The following is a 19,184-nucleotide window of genomic DNA, read 5'->3' as shown; positions in this document are numbered from 1 at the left end:
ATAACTCATTAATATTTTAAAGAAATATCGTAATTAAATATTTTGTTAGTTTTTTTTATTTTTAAATTATTAATTTTTTAATAAATTTTTTAATATGCTACTTTTGTCTTTCACCTTCTACCTGCAAACTTTAGATTCATTTCAGAGTATCTTTCTTGCATCTCTTTGAGCTCATTTTCTATCAATTTATTTCTTTTCTTCTACATTCGGTTAACATGTCCACTGCAAAGGTTGCCATCCCCATTTTTCACTCTGAACGTATCTGCTTCTTTCTCCGAAAAATTTGCATCACTACCATGACAAGAAAATGATCAACAGTTAAGAGAGTTAATGTACTAATATTTTTTAAGCTTGGCCAAAAATTTATCAAAGTTAACACAATTAAGAGAATCTAAATTACCTGCACACAACGCTATCACATAATTAAACATCTCTATCACAAACTTACAAATTCAGATATAGTAAAAATTAAAGATGAACTACAAGTTCTTATTGATTGTATGCTTCAACAAAATTGCTGGTTAGAAATTTCATGAAGATGCCTAGTTCTCAGGTATTATTCATCTTGAGTATTCATTGCTTTTTTCTCAGAAATTGAATGTAAAACTATGTAAATTCTTATTTTGACCATTCTTCCAGTAATATAGCATGAAATTTTTAGAATTAAACTTTGCACATATTATTAGGGTAAATGGCAGTATTAAACCAGTTTTAATAGAGATAGAGTATGTAATATAATAGATCAAGATTAAGAAGATCAAAATATAATTGTTAAGAGATAATCGAGCCTAGTTTGTTTTCAAATCTGTTATTTCTATTTTCTCTTAACAACAGAATTCTATGGTAATTTGCTATATATATATATAGCAAAGTTGCCTCATCTATGTAATCTGATTCAATTACTCAATATTAGATCATCAAATCATTTTAGCTTTTCGTTTTATTTAAAACTCTTTCAAGCTTCCATGAGATTTTACATGATTAAGCTAAGTTGAAAAAATAAGACATGGATCAACCAAAAACATGTCTCTATATAATTCGAATCAACCCCATTCGAACTAGAAAACTTTGTAATTCGAATCAAACCTCCTCGAATTAGTGAAGGAGTTTGCAGTCTTAGTAGTTCGAATCAGACTGATTCGAATTATGTATGAGGAAGTTCGAATCAACCTAATTCGAATTATGCATAGGGAGTTAGAATCTAGCTGATTCGAATTAGTGCTTGAGGAATTCGAATTATAGTTCGAACGAGTCTGTTTCGATTTACTGGCAAATTGAGTTCTATCTATAAATAAAATTTGGACTATTAAATTTAATGCAAAATCAACCTATATAAATATTAATAAAAATTTTGTAATAAAAAAGAGTACTTAACTTATCAATTTTTATATGTTATTTTTAAGTTAATAAATAAATAAATAGTAATTTTATTATAATAATAAAAAATTATAGCATACTAAAATTTTCTTTTCAAACTAAAATGTATACAAGAACATCAATGCATATGGTTTACACATGATTAATACATGAGTATGTACCCAATTCCCAAGATTCTCAACACAAATACAAAAATACACTTTTATCTCTACCCAATGTTCCCAACTCTTCCAAAATCAAATGATAAACACTCTCACTAGCCTAAGCTAATCAAAGATCCAAATTAAGGGATATTTATTTTTTTTCACTTAGGCTTGTAATGTGCTACAATTAAGAATAAATGGGTTAAACATAGGCTCAAAATTGGCTAACAATGGAAGATAAAAGGTAGGCTATTTGGGTAAGTGAGCTATTTGAACAATGGCCTCAATCATATAAATGCATGTATACACAAAATAATGGACATATAGAATTAAACAAATCAAAGATTACAATCATAGGAAGAGAATAATGCACACAATAATGAAAATAAGTGGCTATATGATGTAGCCACACAATTAGGCTCAAATCTCACATGCTTGTGTTCTTAGCTCAAAAACATGATCCACAAAATATATAATTCAAGCAAGTTCTAAAAAAAAATTTTTCAATCAATTGGGGGTGCCCTATAGATAAAATCCTTGGAAAATATCATGATTTTGACTAAGTTTAATATATACATATGCAAAATAAGAAAATGCGACTAAGAATCCTAAAATGAAATGCAAAAGTGTTGGGATTAGAAACTTGTCACCCAAAAACGCCGAGTGGTCGGACGACGTCCCCACACTTAAAAGTTTGCACCGTCCTCGGTGCACTAAATGAGCAAAGGGGTGCGGCGACTCTCCAAGTTGCCACCTTCATCTGGTAGGTCAACCGGTTGCTGCGTGTTCTTCCTTCCACTTCCATTTTTGCTTATGGTGCATCGATCATGAAAAACAAAATAAACACCGTAAGATGAAAAAAATACAAAAGCAAGGAAGCGTGAATTGTTGGAATGAGGTAAATCACTAGAAATGAGTGAGTAAATTAGTGTGACAATAATGAAAAATAGTTGTGTGGGTTCTAAAATTGCGCGCGGTTTAGAACACACACACGCTAGTATAAAAAGCTATGTCACATTTACACAAAAGAAAGCATACACTTCACTCATTCTAGTATGCTTGAGATACTTTAAGAGACTTGTAGGTTAAGGCAACCAAACAAGTAGTGAAGAAGCATAAAAGCATTCAAGCAAAAATCAAGCAATTGTGAAATTGAATAATGCATGGACATTAATTGATGTGTAAGTAAATTTGATGAACAAAATGGTATAGAGAGCTCACACATCAAACAATGACACATATTGAAGTTGTTGCAACACCTAAGTGACATAGAGGTGAAACACATGGATGCTATGGAGTTTAGAAAAAAGAAGATAGAAATGAAAATCAATTACATAGCAAGCATGGTCCACAAAGCTTGAAGAGCTCAAAAATATGTCACTAGGTAAGCTTTCGATCCAATTTCACAATTCTACAATCTCAATGCATGAAATAGGTGATGGTCACTTAGAACAAGCATCCTAAAAAAATGCATTGATAATATACAATTGCCTAACAATGGATGATGAATGCATGGTGGCCAAAACATGCAATTCAAAGAGGTAAGATGCATGAAGGCAATATAACATGTACTTGGTATTCAAAAGCATTAAACATGAAAAGTTCCGAACCAAGTAACCAAATATAACCTCAACAAAGAATCCAACAATTACAATTAAAATTAATGATGTTAAACTAACATCCTATCAATAAGCAGCAGCAGTAAACAGTAAACAAGATCAGTAATCCAACACTTATAATGGAAAACAAAAGTTAAATGAAAATTAAACTAACTAAAAGAAATGGTGTTACATGATATTTGTTAGTGTTGGATGATGTTTGAAGGGTGGAAAGAAAAGAGAAGACGGAAAGAAATGGAAAGAGGAGAAGAGAAGAAGGTGAGTGAAACAGGGCCATCCATGCGTGCGCGTCATCTACGCGTAAGCGTGGATTGATGAAATGGCAGCGACGTGTACGCGTGCATGGCAAAGCAGAGAGTCGGCGCGTATGCGCAAGGTGCGCGTGCGCGTGCCTTGGGGCACAAAGTTGGCACACTTCAGGCACAACTCTCGGGTGAATGTATGGGAGGTGGGAAAAATTCAATCCACGCGTACGCGTACATGGCGCGTCCGCGTGGATGGTCGAAAATGCTTGAGGCGCGCGTACGCGTCAGATGCGCACACGCGCGGGTTGGTGCTCTGTTTTTCAAAAATTGTTTTCTATGTTTTTGCACCAAACCAAGCATTCCAAACCTCCAAACAACTACCAAAACATCATAAAACATTATTTAACCTACTAGACTCCCAAATAAACTCAACTAAGCAATTAAAACATGATATTAAACCTATTTTACCAATATGTACAAAAGGGAAAATGAAAAAATGTTACCATGGTGGGTGTCTCCCACCTAGCACTTTTGTTTATTGTCCTTAAGTTGGACTTATGGGGAGCTCTTCATCAAGGTGGCTTGTGCTTGAATCCATCCTTGAACATCCACCAATGCTTGGACTTCCATTGTGCTTCATCATTCAAAGTTAATAACTCCAAGCTTTGATGGAGTTCTTCACAAACCATAGGCTCCCAAAGCTGATCTTCCTTGTGCGATCCGAGATCCCACACCTTGTTTTCACACCCGTCCTTGAGTTGATCATGGTGATTTCCTCCGGGTGGCAAGAGAGATGAATTCTCATGGGAGCACCAAACTATTCTCCTAGACCCATCCGATTGAGCACTAGTCCAACCTTTACTCCTTGAAGCTTCAACCATAATGAGCCTAGACTTACAACGCCAACCACGAAACATCTTTCTTTTATGCTTCATCCCACAAAGCATCCTAAGTTGGCCATCCGTTTCAAGCAAACCATATTCAAGTGGGATAATAAAGCTAATAGAAATAAGTTTCACCCACTCAAATGAAGGTGTAGATGGCAACCTAGGCAAAGGTGATTCCAAGGGTCTTGACAAGGCGTATTCAATTGCCATCCTCTTTTTTCTAAGGACTTCCACCTTTCCACAAGATCTCTTAATCTCAATCCTTTGTTCAACAATTTTATCTAGCTCTTTTCCCTTACTCAAATCATAAATGGGAGGACAAGAGAGATTTACCTCCACATTGCTTTCCATCTCCTTGGGAGAAGGTTCTTCATGCTCAAAGGATTCTTCACCACTAAGACTTGATGCTTGATCTTCATCACCAAGGAAACTCAATTCTTGCTCTATCCCATCCGATTCTTCATAAGGGATATGCCTTGGGGGTTGTGCACATTCCTCCTTAGCATCAAATTCAATCATCTTGGAGGGATTTTCTTCAATCCTAGACTCCCAAGGTGGTTCCGCATCTCCTAAGTCTTCAACCACTTCTTCCTCTTCTTCAATAATCTCTACCTCCTCCTCTTCTTGCATTTCTTGCTTTAACTCCTCTTCTTCACCTTGGAGCTTCAAGTTCACTCCCTCACTAAGCTCTTTGGTTGCTTCTCCACATTCCACAATGGAAGTGCCTTGATCGCATAGGCTTAGGCGGGATGAAACTATGTTGCCAATGACTTCTACCATGATAGCCATTTTTTCTCTTAACTCCTCAAATTTCTTTTCATCCTCCTCGTGTTGCCTTAAGATATGAGATTCAAGATCCCTTAATTCTAGTATAGAGGCTTCATCGGGAAATGATGGTGGAAGAGAGGGTTCATTGATTGGGGGAAAGGTATCATAGTTGGAAGGTGGTTCTTCTTGGTAGAGTTGTGGTGGTAAGTAGTATTCATCTTGTGGTTGAAAATTTTCATGTATCGGAGGTGGTTCATCTTGGTAATAATATGGAGGGGGTGGTTCTTGAAAATGTTGATGTTGGAATGGTGGTGGCTCTATATGTGGTTCATATGGCTCATATGGTTGTTGGTAGGATGGATATAGATTAGGGTCATATGAAGATGGTTGGTGAAAGGTGGCTTGCGAGTATGGTTGATGGCTATGTTGAGGATATGGCTCATAGGTGTATGGTGGTGGTTCTTGAAAGTCACAAGGGGATTCACCACAACCATTGGATTGGTATGTATCATAGAATGACTCTTCTTCATAGTGCATTGGTGGAGGTTGTTGCCAAGAGGATTGATCATATGCATATGGCTCCTCCCACCTTTGGTTATCCCATCTTTGATGCACATCTTCATTGAAGTTCCCATTTCCTACAACATAGTTGTAATCACACTCATAGCCAAAGTGAGAATTCATAGTGAAAAGCAAAAATAAGAAACAAAAGCTAACAAGAAATAATAAAACAAAGTCCTAAAACTAGCAAAAACTAACAAGCAATCCAAAAATCAAGCTATTCACAATATTCACATATATACAATAACCAATAACATAACACCATTGCAACTCCCCGGCAACGGCGCCATTTTGATGAACGAACTTTTGATGGTTTAGAAATCACAAATGAAGGCTCGTTGCAATATAGTTTCTAAACCAAACAATAATCCTTTCATACAAAAATTTGTTTGTCACTAAAACAAACCCCTAAATTTATAAACCGAAGTATTGGAACCTCGGGTCATTCTCCCTAGGAATTGCAACAAAGTGTCTTGTTATTGGTTATGAGATATTTTGGGGGTTTTGGGATAGGAGACATGGAATGTAAATAGCAATGAAAATAAACTAACAACTAAAAAGTCTTGGCAATGTTAGGTGGTCAAGGATCTCTATCCTTATCACTAACCATAACATGAGAATTGGCAAGGACCAACCCCACTAAGTTAACCCCTAACTAATAGTAGAGGAAAGTCAAGTGAGCTATGTCAATCCAAGTCCATAAGTCCTAGTTCTACACCTAATCAATTGGTGAGATCTAGCGTTAATGGCTCCCAATCGTCAATCACTTGGACATTAGTAACTCAAGAGTTCCTAAGTTACCTTCCCAAGCCAAGAGCACAAAATTCTTCTCTAAAATCCAACTAAGCATTTTATCAAATACTTAGAAGGTATAAAAGGAAAACATAGTAAAATAGCAAGGAAAGTAAATTTACACTACTCAATTGCAAGGAATTAAACAACAACAAATCAAATCAACAATAAAGGAACATGAATCATAAATTGCATTAAAGAAAAATGGAAGAACAAAAGTGCATCAACAACAAAGTAAGCAATTACAAGAATGAAATACAAGATTAGAGAGAGAAAGAGTAGAGGAACAAGAAATTGTAAAGGAAAAGTAAATCAAGCATGAATTAAACCTAGATCTAAGATGAAAATTAACCTAACCTAATTCTAGAGAGAAGAGGGAGCTTCTCTCTCTAGAAATCTAACTAAAGGCTCATAATGGCTAAACTAATTGCTTTCCCTTTGCCCAAGCTTAAATTCTGCATAAAATAGCATTAGAAATGAGTTGGGTTGGGCCCAAAGTGCTTCAGAAATCGCTGGGGGCGATTTCACATTAGTGGGCCACGTGCTCAATCGGCGTGTACACGTACATGGCGCGTGCGCGCCCCTTAACGCGAAGCAACATATAGCAAATTTTATATCATTTCGAAGCCCCGGATGTTAGCTTTCCAACGCAACTAGAACTGCCTCATTTGGACCTCTGTAGCTCAAGTTATGGTCGATTGAGTGCGAAGAGGTCAGACTTGACAGCTTTCCGGTTCCTTCATTTCTTCATGTGTTCTCCCGCTTTGCATGCTTTTCTCCTCACTCCTTCCATACGATACTTGCCTTATGAACCTGAAATCACTCAACAAATATATGAAGGCATCGAATGGAATTTAAGTGAATTAAATTTAGCTATTTTAAGGCCTAAAAAGCATGTTTTCACATTTAAGCACAAATCAAGGGAGAATTACAAAACCATGCTATTTCATTGAATAAATGTGGAAAAAGGTGGTAAAATCCCCCAAAATAAGCACAAGATAAATCACGAAATCGGGGTTTATCAACGACCTGGTGAACTTGCCGGTTAGTAAGTGTGGTTGTAAATACCGCACCAATGACTCCTGCCCCTCCTTGAGGATTCGAGGGTGTTCCATCAAACATGAGGGTCCATGTTTCCTCTTCATTGCAAGCATAAACAGTCTCCATTGTTCCGGGAATCTGATCTAGCAACTCTTCAATCGTTGCTTTTTTAGGATAGATCGACAAGAGGTCAGCCAAAGCTTGGCTCTTAATGGTGGTAGGTGTCACCAATTTCACATCATATTCGCTTATTAGGAGTGCCCAACGACTCATTCTTCTAGTCAACATTGGCTTTTCAATTAAAAATCTGAGACCTTCATTTTTTGATACGACTTCTACTTGGTGTGCTTGAAAGTAGTGTCGGTATCTTTGTGAGATGTACACCAGAGCGAGACAATGTTTCTCTGGTGAAGAGTACCTTTGTTCTGGCCCTTTCATGGCTCTGCTAACATAAGCAATGGGTTTCTCTTTGCCTTCACCTTCTTGTGCAATTAACCCACTAACTGCTTCTTCTCCTACCGCTAAGTATACCTTCAATGGTGCACCAGGTTGAGGGGAAGTCATGGTGTGAGTGGATGTGAGAACGTTCTTGATCTTGTCCATCACAGCTTGGTGGTGTTGTTCCCACGTAAAGGTGTTCTTCTCTTTCAACAAAGGTCTTAAGGGTCCTAAGAGCTCTCCTAATGCTGGTATGAACCTTCGAATGTACCCCAGCTTGCCTATGAACTTCTGAAGTCCCTTGATGTCTTTCGGAGGTTCCATGTCTTGGACAGCTTTAATCTTATCCTCGTCAGCTGAAATGCCTCCTTTGTGGACTCTGAATCTAAAGAACTTTCCAGATGATACCCCAAAGGCACATTTCATGGGGTTCATCTTAAGTCTATACTTTCTGCATCTAGTGAACACAGCTCTGAGGTGTTCTGTGTGTTGCTTCCCGGATGCTGACTTGACAACCAAATCATCTACATAGTCTTCCACAAAGTCATGCATTATGTCATGGAATATAGCAGTCATGGCTCTTTGGTAGGTTGCTCCAGCATTCTTTAGGCCAAAAGGCATGACAGTATAGTAAAAATTACCTACGGGTGTTCGAAATGCTGTCTTTTCTTCATCTCCCAGAGCCATTCTAATTTGGTTGTACCCGCTAAATCCATCCATGAAGGAGAACCTTTCAAATCCGGCTGTAGCATCTACCATTCTGTCGACATATGGCAGAGGAAAATCATCCTTAGGGCAAGCTTTGTTTAGATCTCTAAAATCCACACAACACCGGATCTATCCATTTTTCTTCTTTACTAGCACTATGTTGGCTAACCAAGAGGGGTGTTGTATTGGTTTGACAAACTTGGCTGCGAGTAACTTTTTGATTTCTTTCTTTACTTGAGCTTCTATTTCATTGGAGAATTTTCTAGGAGCTTGCTTGACAGGAGTTGCTCCTTTCCTCACGGCTAAATTGTGGGTTACCAGGTTTGGATCTAACCCCGGCATTTCATCATAGTTCCAAGCGAACACATCTCTGAACTCTGTTAATGGCGCTATCAAATCCCTTTTCTCCTTCTCCCCTAGAGTTTTGCACATGAACAAAGACCTCGGGTGTTCTTCAGTCCCTAAATTAATCTCTTCCAACTCTTCCTCCTTCTGCTTTGCTTCATCATGGAGTTGGAAAGGGGCATTTTCTATGCTGCTTTGCAGATGTTCTTTTTCTTGTACACTTAGGATGTCGGGGCCAGGGGAGTTCTGGTAATTTTACTTCGCTGGACCCCCGAGTTCCTATAGGATACACCACCGATATCCTCCACCTGGGAGAATTTTCTTACGAAGCCCTAGGTCCCCATGGCCCTTATTGCGGTGCACCATGCAATATCTTGGATCTCTCAAGTCTTCAGATGTTGGTGGCTCTCTATCTGTTCTAGGGTTTAATGTTCCATCCTCAAACCATCCATTTACAACAACCATGGCCTGAGCTCTGGAGAGAGGTAGTGGGGTGGAGGACTGTTTTTCTTAACACCCTTAGAATAGGAACTCCTTCTGCCCCTGCCATCAGCGGCACACACTTCTAGAGGAGAAACTTCTTTATATCTCCTTCCATTGCGCTTCATTGCCTCTGTTATGTCAGATGCTCTCTTTAAGAGCTCAGAGAAAGTGTTTATGTTGCTCATAGAAAGATAAATTTGGGATCCATCTTCCACATTTCTAATACACTCGTACACCAATTGTGGCTCTGGGAGAGTGTCTATACAAAGTAAAGCTTGATCTCTGTACCTCTTGACGAACGCTACCAATCCTTCTCCTTGTCTCTGTTTCACTCTCCCCAGGTCCATGATGTGCATGGAGGGTTCCTCTTCCAGGAACTTGTTGCAGAACTCCGTTACTAATTGCTCCCAGGTGTTGATGCTACTGGCTTTCAACTTGCAATACCACGTGAATGCCCTTCCTGTCAGTGATTTTGAGAACTCCTTGATCTTGAGCTCCTGGTGGTTCCTGAACACCCCGAGATCGTCCAAGAATGAGAGGATGTGCTCTTTGGCACTTCCAGTACCATCAAATTTACGAAAGGTAGGTGGTTGGTACCCCTTAGGATACGGTTTTGCCAAAATATGATGCCTGAATGGTGGACTTATCTCCCAAGTGGGTTCACTTGCTTCTCCTTTTCCCTTTAGAATACGTGCCAACTCCCTACGAGTGACTGGGGTGTTCTTGTCTTTCTCCATATTCTCCTGGTTCGCGAATGGAGGCGGTGAGGGGGTTCTATACCTCGTTTGATCTCTAGCCATCATTTCTGTGATCAAAGCTTACATCTTTGTTTGGTTGTCTATCATATAGTTGTACACATGAGCAGGAATGGTTACATGAGTGTGCATGCCAGTGGTACCTCCAGCATGGGGTGTGAAGAAATTTGCATGGGCATGAGCTTCTTCTCCTCCTGCACCCAGATTCTGCTGCTCCATGTGTTCCTCTTCTTGGTTGTGCTCGTCCTCATCTTAAGGTGATCCCAAGCTGAGGTTGAGATCCCAAGGAGTTATTGAGCGTCGCTTAGGTGGTCGATTCTGCCCAAGATGAGTATTGCTAGATTCAGCCATCACGTCGAAGTGTTCTTCCCCAGTGGAGTCGCCAGATGATTCGGGTGGGTTTCGTGAGAAATAGATTAAGTGAAAAATAATGGTTAAGATGAGAGATTAGGGGTAAGTAAACTTGTGAGGAAGACACTTCTATTAATGGCAAATAAGCAATACAGGAACTAATAATGAGGAATAGAGGTGGAGAACAAGTGTTGAGACCTTTACTAATGTCACAAGAGGATGAACGAGCTTTTTGTTTAAAGTGGATAGGGTTGGTTAATGGTTGTCAAGTGCTCTGGTGGAACACCTGAATACCAGTTTTTACTCGTGAAGGTGAAGGTGAAGGTGTTTAGAAAAGAAGCTCTCAGAAGAGGATGAAGGTGAAAGTAAATGATGAAAAGGGTCGTGAAGAAGAAGATGATCAAGGTGAAAGTGAAAAGTGAGAGTGAAGGATGATTTACAGAGGTGGCTTGAGGTCCTTTTTATAGTGTAAAACCATGATGAAGAGGACACCCCTTGGCCAATGGTTTTAGTCTGACATTTGGTTAAATGCTCTTTCCAAAATATCTTTAAAACCAATCAATCTCTTTCTTTCTTAAGAGGAAACTTCTCATGATACTCCAAATACCTGCATAATACACAGAGGAGAATAGCATAGCCCATTACATAATGATAATAAAATTTATGATAATAAATAACCTGAGGGTGAAAAAAGACTTGCCATTTTGGAATCTTCAAGTGTTCTTGTAGTTTTTCAATGTTGTCAATTAGATACCATGTAGTGTTTTGCTTTAAGCAAACATGGGACGTGCTTTTTCTTGCATCCGGCTGACAAAGAATAAATTTCATTATTCAAAAGGATAGAGTTTTTTTTAATTTAAAATAGCTCAAAATCTAACCTGGTCAAATAGAATGATCCTAAAAGATTCATGATAAAAAAAATTTCTAATTACTTGGCCATTTCCCCCTCCAGGGCCTCTATGAATGAAGACTCGGCTGCAACAAAATTGTATAGAAAATGTTAAATGATCATTTTTGCATCAAATTATTTATCTTCTTAACAAAGGTAATGGAAAATAAACACAGAGGAAAGACATAAAGCCTTGCTTCTAGTATAATTTACAAAGGCTATAAAGTCTCCACTCTCCACCAAAAAAATATTAGATATAATATTAACATTACATCAATAATCAATCTGTATAAAATTTAATCACCAAGTCAAAAGTAGTCCACTACCTCCCATTCCAGGTAGATAAACATACATAGCTTAAAATTTTAGAAAGGGAAAATTAAGAAAAGAAGTACTCACTTTGTTCTCTCTTTTCTCTGACTTTGCTTTGCTACTGCCTCCTCCGTCTCTCTTCCATCCTCCTTTCCCTAATCAACTGGTCAAGTCTCTCTTGCACTATGGCTTGTGCAACGCTAAACACCGAAGGGAACCGATTAGAGGCTGATGAACTCTCTGCTTCCTCTATGGAAGACACACTAAGCCTCCTACAACTACTGCAGCATAAGGCCTTGCATCCTTTCTGCTATGAATTTCAGTGCTTCAAAGCAAAGACAGGAGGTAGCATGTTGCTTTGCCTTTTGGTTCATTATTTTTTTTTTCTTTTGCTTTAGACGTAGCAAACAATAAATAAGTTAGGCTTATTTACTAGAGGGTAATAGAAATTCTATTCCTGAAATTGCGTGAAAAACTGCAGTAATATATTTCGCTATTGTCTTACATTTATGGATTTGTGTGTTAACGTTAGTAAATACTGACTTGATTTGTGCCTTCAATGTCGAAGTTTTATATCATACTGATGACTTTCAAATATCAACAAGAACAAGAATCGAACTTTTTTCTCATTTCCTGGGGTTGGCTACTTGAACCTAATGATGCAATAGTTTTGTATACTGTTATTGCCATGTTAATTGTTATTTCTTCCCTGATTCCTGTGACTTGCTTAATTTCACTATTTTGTACTACCCTATAGCTGTTTTGGGACTAATTTGTTCAACCGTGGCATTGACCTAGTTTGCTGAGGCTATCTGCTCCCCTGGAGGGTTGAATTAGAGAAAAATTATCAACCCAAATGCCGGAAGCATATGAATGGTTCTGGTCTGAGCAGGTTCCAGCTATTGTGGCATCCTTTGTTAATAAGTTTGAAGGGGATGGACGCTTTTCTGCTAGTGCTATTTTTGTGTGTTCACTGTCAATAATGCATTTTTATATGTTGAGCTATTAGCTTTCATTGGTCTGCACAGAGAATATCTCGTTCATTTTGGGCCGAGAGCTACAGTCTGTAGAGAAAAAGATGAATGAGGTTCAAAAGAGATTGTTTTCTGGGTGAATCTTGCTCAGAGGCAACTGCAGCAAGTTATTGATAAGGAGAAAATCTGGTCAAGACTGACAACTTTTGAAAGTATTCAGGCAAGTTACATGCATCTCTGAAGACAGCTTGGTTTAACCTTCTTGAATTCATACTCAGTTCAACTGACTACGCATAAGTCTCACAGCTAAATTACCATAGTCAGACCTATACTTTGCTTGAAAATGCACTCGTATACAAATTCTTATTGGTTGATGGGGTTATGGTCCAATGTTTCTGACCTTAGTTTAATTGTGTTGAGATCCACAATTCATGCCATTGTTCTTGAAATTTTTATTTTGGTTAGACTTTGAAACTAAAAAGTAGTTCATAATGTCTAGATTTATTTATCTATTTTATTTTAAATGTGAAAAAATATACGCTCTAAGTTTACTTAATATGAAAACTAAAATGTTATGAAGGACAGATCTTTCTTATAAGTAACAAAAACGAAGAAGAATGAATTGATTTGAGTATAGCAAATTAGCAAAGCTAAATCATCTTCCTGTCATGTATTTACTTTGCCGTAACAGAGAGCTTCAATAAAACTTTTTCATGGTCCAATGCTAAATCTGCCGATGCGTAATTATTAATTAATAATGGACCTTTGTGACCAAAGTTATTTCAAGTTGGAGGAGGGAGTGAATCACTTGGTTAGCCAGTTGTTTGTTTTGAGTTGGAATCACATACTTGGAAGTTCTTCCGTATTGTTTCTTTTATAAGGTTATTGTTAGGTCATTCGGTTCCTGAACGGGTCGGAGGTACTGTGTATGCGGGGTGATAGGAACTCCTGCGTGATCCGATTTCCTGGGCTAACGATAATTTATTTAGTAGTATTTTTAGAAATTTTAAATTAAATTAAATCTGATATAATCTAATAACATTAAATTCGATTTAAATTAATTATTATATATTTATAATTTTAAATTTAAATCAAATTTGATCTAATCTAATATGATCAAATCTTATTTAAATTAAAGTTATCTTATCTTTAAAAGATTTAAATTAAATTATCTTATCTTATTTTTTAGGCTAGTCTGTTAAAGGTTATTTAAATATTTTGAGACCATTTAGTGAATAAAATTCGTCAGTTGCTTTATACGCATTTTTATTGTGTGATTAAGTGAGGTGAGTGATTTGTTTATGAAAAAGATTGAAAGATCTAACACTAAGGTAATTATATTAGTATCCTTTTAATTTCCATTCCTCTAATTTTTTTTTTGTGACTTTTTATTCCTCTAATCTAGATTGTTAAGAATAGATTCTTTGAATGTCGAAAAACTTGTAAGTAACTTAAGTTATTAAGAACAATTTTTTTAGAAGTTTAAAAAAATTCTTTACCTATCTTTTTATGTTTCTGTTATATTTTTGTGTGGTCTTTTTCTTATCTTTTATCCTTGATTTCTATTTTCTTATCATTGCTTGTACCTCAGACATGGGTGATACTGATGGATGGGCACACATTGATGAAGATTTGTTGCTAGAAATATCAACACGGTTTTTTTCATACGATGATTATATCCAACTTGGATTGGTTTGCAAAGAATGGAGGTTGAAACTTCCAAAGATTCCCAATGCCAACAATGTTCCGTGGCTGCTCATACCTGAAGAAACAGAGAAGAATTCTTATGAAGACGAGGAGATCTATCATCTCATGCAATTACCTGTTGCAGGTCAAGAAATTCTTGATACTCACGGCCTTAAAGAGCGGGGAATCTACCATGTCATGCTGCCAAATATGCAGATGCAGAACTATGTCATCCGTGGTTCTTCTCATGGATGGTTAATTATGGTATCCTTATCTGAAGGTACCGTGTTACTGTTAAATCCATTTACAAATGTTGAGTTTCGTCTTCCTCACATCTCAACTTTTCCTAATGTAATTAAGTACGAGCCTGATAATCATGGAGACGAATACACTCTGTTGGATTTTCGAGACAGAAGTGAAACTTTTGATTGCGATTTCACTCATAAAATTCAACTTTTGAAGGTTGTTATAAATTCACCTCCTGACTGCAACAATCATAATTTTATGGCGGCTGCCATATATGGATTTCAACGTCGATTAGCCTTTTACAAGTCTAATGATATGAGATGGGTAGAGTTTCCAACTAGAAATACCGAGTTTGAAGATGTTATATTTTTTGGAGAGAAGATATATGCAGTAAACCATGCTGGCCAGTTATATGAATTTGATACAAACACAAAATCAGGGCGGCTTGAGGGAGGAATCCATGAAGTCAGACCTCCATCTCGAGTTGACACAAGCACTTTAACGATTAAATATCTGATTGGATGTGCCAATGGAAGTTTATTAATGTTGGTAAGACATTTTCGCACTCGTTTGAATAGAAGACGCTATGATGAAACTTACAAATTCGACATCTATGAACTGAAAAAAAATGGAAAAAAATGGTCAAGAGTTTATAATTTGGGTGATTACATACTAATGATCGGATTTACTTCTTCTGTTCAAATACCGGCATCTTATCCAAAGACAGGAAATCAGATATTCTTCTCCGATAACATGATAGAGAAATCAATTGACCATGTTGTTGCTCAAGATCTTGGCGTCTTTAGTTTGGAAAACAGACGTTTTTATAGACTATTGTTAGATGTGAAGTTTTTTTGTTCTCCCCTTTGGTTGCTACCCTAATTCAAAGCTCTCAGTTTTTATCCTTGGATTTTAATATATTCTTTTTCCAAGTCTTTGTTTAGATTATTTACTATTTATTTTAAATACTTGTTCTTCAAACCATTTTAGTGTTATGATTTTGATTTAAAGCAATAAATACTTATAAAGTATAATTATATACATTAATGTTTATGTAGCTTACCTAAATTGGCCATGGATATTATGACTTGTGACCTTCTCAAATTTCACATCCAAATCTCAAGAACATAAAAAGTTAAAAACCGATGATTTACCACAATACACTAACAAATATACAGTTACAGCATTATTGCTATACACATGAAATGTGACACAGAACAGTAAGCTCTAGAGTGAATAAACTAATCCAATTTTAACTTCTGTATTCACTGAAATCTTTACTCAATATTTTTAACTTATTACGAAAATACTAAAAATAGATTTCAACAATGTCCAAAGTGTGATGATGATCGCTTCTTTAAGATGAGGCAGATATTGAGATCACAGCATTGAGGTCAGCAAGGCACTCAGTTGGAAGGGCAAGGAAGGAATTCATGAGAAAATCATCAATTGGATCAACTTTTGCCACACCAACCAGCCTGCAATTCCCCTCTTCATCCAATCTCTTCCCTCTTCCACTTTTCATGTCACCCTTCGATTCTTCAGATGTCAACACTGTCTTCACCATTAGTGGTGGAGCCTTGTAGATACTCCCAGCAGAAAACAAGAACTTGGCCTTGAATTCAAAATCAACCTAGCTTGTTACAAAGATGATTGGCACAGTTAATAAATATCGTATCTAACAAGAATTTAAGTTCAATTCCCACTATTGATGTAAGAATTACTTTGCCATATATATAAAATTGTAGAGTTCAAAGACTAATCTCCTATGAGATTAAATTGATTACCTTGCCAGAGTCTTGGTTAATGGTTCCTTGGAATGCTTCTGGGACTATATCAATCTTCAAGAATGGGGGCAGTGGCAACCCCAGAAACTTGGTTGTAGAATTAGTTAGTGGTGGAATATAGAGTGTCTCAAGGTCAAATGAAACAAGAAGCTCATTAATGTTATCTGTGGCCACCTTTGCAACAGAACCAGTTCCAAATCCACCTTGTGCATCATATTCAAAATCAGGGTACCTTGAAATGCCAAGCTTGCAAGCCCTTTGTGTCTTGAAACTAACAGTGTAAGACTCATCTTTTGAGGGTTTAATGGTGGTTATGCTTGTAGTGGAGGATGTAGAAGAAAATATAATGCTGCTGCTTCTTCTTCCTCTTCTAAGATTTGGTTCCTTAGTGTAAAATTTGCATGGAATTGGTGCACTTAAGGAGTTCATTTTACAGCTCCTATGGTGTGTCTCTAACAGTAATTAGCTTTCGAAAAAAATCCAAAATCTTATTTGGGTTGGTCTGTGGCTGCGAATCTCTTATCTTCTTCACTTGGGTCTTTCCTTTGTGCAATCAGTAGCCAACACTTGGCATTTAACATTTATTAATTAATTAAAGTATTAATTAATTAATACACAACAATTAATAAATACTAAATAAGACAAATTTTTTTTGTTTAGCTAGCTTTACCCTTTTTATTTTTGAGTATAAATACAGATCTACACTACATGGCCAGATGGCCTATGCCACCTCTATTCCCTGAAACATTAAGATCTTCCGAATAAAAGTTTCTTTTTTTTTTTCGGTAAATTAATAAACAGCTTTTACCATAAAACCATTCACTTGACCATAGCATGAACAAGATAACCAACTATTTAAACTGCGCTTGGTGGGGTGCGCCAGGCCCTTGCAATAGTGCAACGCATGGGCGACGCTCGAGAGGCCCAGTAGCAAGCTACTGTGCGGCCACTCCCCCTCAAAAAATAAATTTAATATCGTGTGGGCCAATGGCCCACATATCAGATATTAAACTGATAAGAACAGATACTACACTTGATCTTAGCCAAAAGGCCGAGAAAGGTATGAGTTGCTCAGACTAGCCATGCTTTTTTTATATCAAAGCCTGTGGTTCTTGTTCACTACTCCACCCCGATGTGAGCTACCTCACTAGCAAGTAGCAACGCAATTACACGCAGTACACAACAGAGGCTATCTCACTAGTGTGTTGTGTGTGTGTCTCTGTTTCGTTGTTACTTTCATGCTTCAATTACAAATCCCATTGAAGATTGAAGAAGAAGAAAAGGTTAGGAATGCCCATAGAAAGAGTGGTAGTGATTCATAATTGACATTATATTTTGTAGTATCCACATGGGTCATACAAGATGCAATAGCATTTCAAGTTTTTAACCCTTGTCATGATAATCTTATATCCACAAGTTAATGATTGTTTCCTTTGAAAAGCAAAATATAATGTTATCCACACGTCTGCTCCAAGTTCTTTGGCATATAAATGTTTCATTATGTTTGAGAACATGAGAGGCGATAATGCCATGATATAGCATGGAATCATAATGAATAATATTTTGTCCCTCTTTTTTATTAATCAACATCATTGTGCAACGTGGCAGGGATAAACCATTGCATAGTAACTTAGTTGTTCTCCTCATACTATAGGGTCACTAAAAGGATTGGACAATAATGTGCCATGTTTTTAATGTCTCATTACCCAAAAATGTTGGGAAATTAAAGTTCCAATTGCTTTTGGCAAAGGAGACATATAAGCTTTGAGGTGTTTCCCTGTCTCTCTCTGAAGAGTGTAGCAACAACATCATTAGTAGTGGATGTGTTATTGCCCGTTCTCATCATCAACACATACATAAATCCCAAGCTTTCAAACTGTACTTTATAATCGTGTGGTGGCTCTTTTGGTTTTTGCTCTTTCATTCTCTTTTCTTATTGTTATAATTATTATTTTTTAGAGTATGAAAATCCATTGGTTCACTAATCACTACTAAAAGAGAATAAGTATCGAATCTCTTGAACTAACTAAATATTGGTATTCCTTTTGTTATAATTTTGTAAATTAAAAGGAATTGGTACATGATAGCATGATTTAAAGTACACAACTGCCAAAGAAGACAGCCTTTTCATTTTATATACAAAAAGGAGTTATTAACAGAACTTGATTAACCTTTCAAGTTTCAATCGTGGCAAAACAAAAGATGCTATTGATTTGATTTAAATGCTATTACAAGTGATATTAGTGGGTTTTACTTTTTATCTATGGCTATAGAGGACTGGTAAAACATTCTTTTATAGAATATATTATTATTATTATTATTATTATTATCAACATTTACATAAGGAGGTCAAATTTCCTCAACATGGTGTTAAGTGGTATTGCATCCAGTTCAAAGTTCCTCCTAACATGGATTGGGATTCAAATTGTAATATTAAGCAAGGATATTCGTAGAAAGTTTTATCTCTCACACAAAGTTGATCATTTGAGATGAAGCACCAATCTTCAACAAATATTGTTGAGGGACGTACTATAGTCTACACATAACTTTAAACCAAACATGCCATTTGGTAGTAACATTTTAATACTTGGTGGTTTTCACTATAATTTTGCGTAGATCTCCATGTCTCCATAAACTGAACTCTCTTTCTATATGACATTTTAGAGTGTACAAAGCAATTGAGTAGAGAGAAATACTTAGGAGTTTGTAAAATTTATTATTTTTTATCATTATTTTTAATTATTAATCTAATTTTTTTAATTTAATAATTTAATAAT

General features: G+C 36.7%; 2 protein-coding genes and 1 long non-coding RNA gene across 4 annotated transcripts; 2 read left to right on the top strand and 1 right to left on the bottom strand.

Moving 5' to 3' along the window:
• On the top strand, positions 11,753-13,103 carry LOC110262670. Its single transcript, XR_002347574.1, has 2 exons — positions 11,753-12,059; positions 12,513-13,103. It is a non-coding gene; the product is annotated as an uncharacterized LOC110262670 (long non-coding RNA).
• LOC107641497 (putative F-box protein At4g22660) lies at positions 14,282-15,502 on the top strand. The gene has a single exon (XM_016344987.1). It carries the CDS (start codon positions 14,282-14,284, stop codon positions 15,500-15,502), a length of 1,221 nt encoding a protein of 406 aa, XP_016200473.1.
• Positions 15,740-16,925, bottom strand: LOC107644766. 2 transcript variants are annotated; one of them, XM_016348694.2, is made up of 2 exons: positions 16,408-16,925; positions 15,740-16,235 (listed from the first exon to the last, which is right to left on the bottom strand). In XM_016348694.2, the coding sequence occupies exons 1-2, from the start codon at positions 16,834-16,836 to the stop codon at positions 15,978-15,980; spliced, it is 687 nt and encodes a 228-aa protein (XP_016204180.1). In that variant the 5' UTR covers positions 16,837-16,925; the 3' UTR covers positions 15,740-15,977. The 2 variants fall into 2 exon arrangements, with proteins under 2 accessions (XP_016204180.1, XP_016204179.1); XM_016348693.2 differs by having other exon boundaries at positions 15,742-16,253; positions 16,408-16,918.

This window comes from Arachis ipaensis, chromosome B05 (genome assembly GCF_000816755.2).
Source record: "Arachis ipaensis cultivar K30076 chromosome B05, Araip1.1, whole genome shotgun sequence".
Taxonomy (NCBI): Eukaryota; Viridiplantae; Streptophyta; class Magnoliopsida; order Fabales; family Fabaceae; genus Arachis; species Arachis ipaensis.
This window is presented reverse-complemented; position numbering and strand designations above follow the sequence as displayed.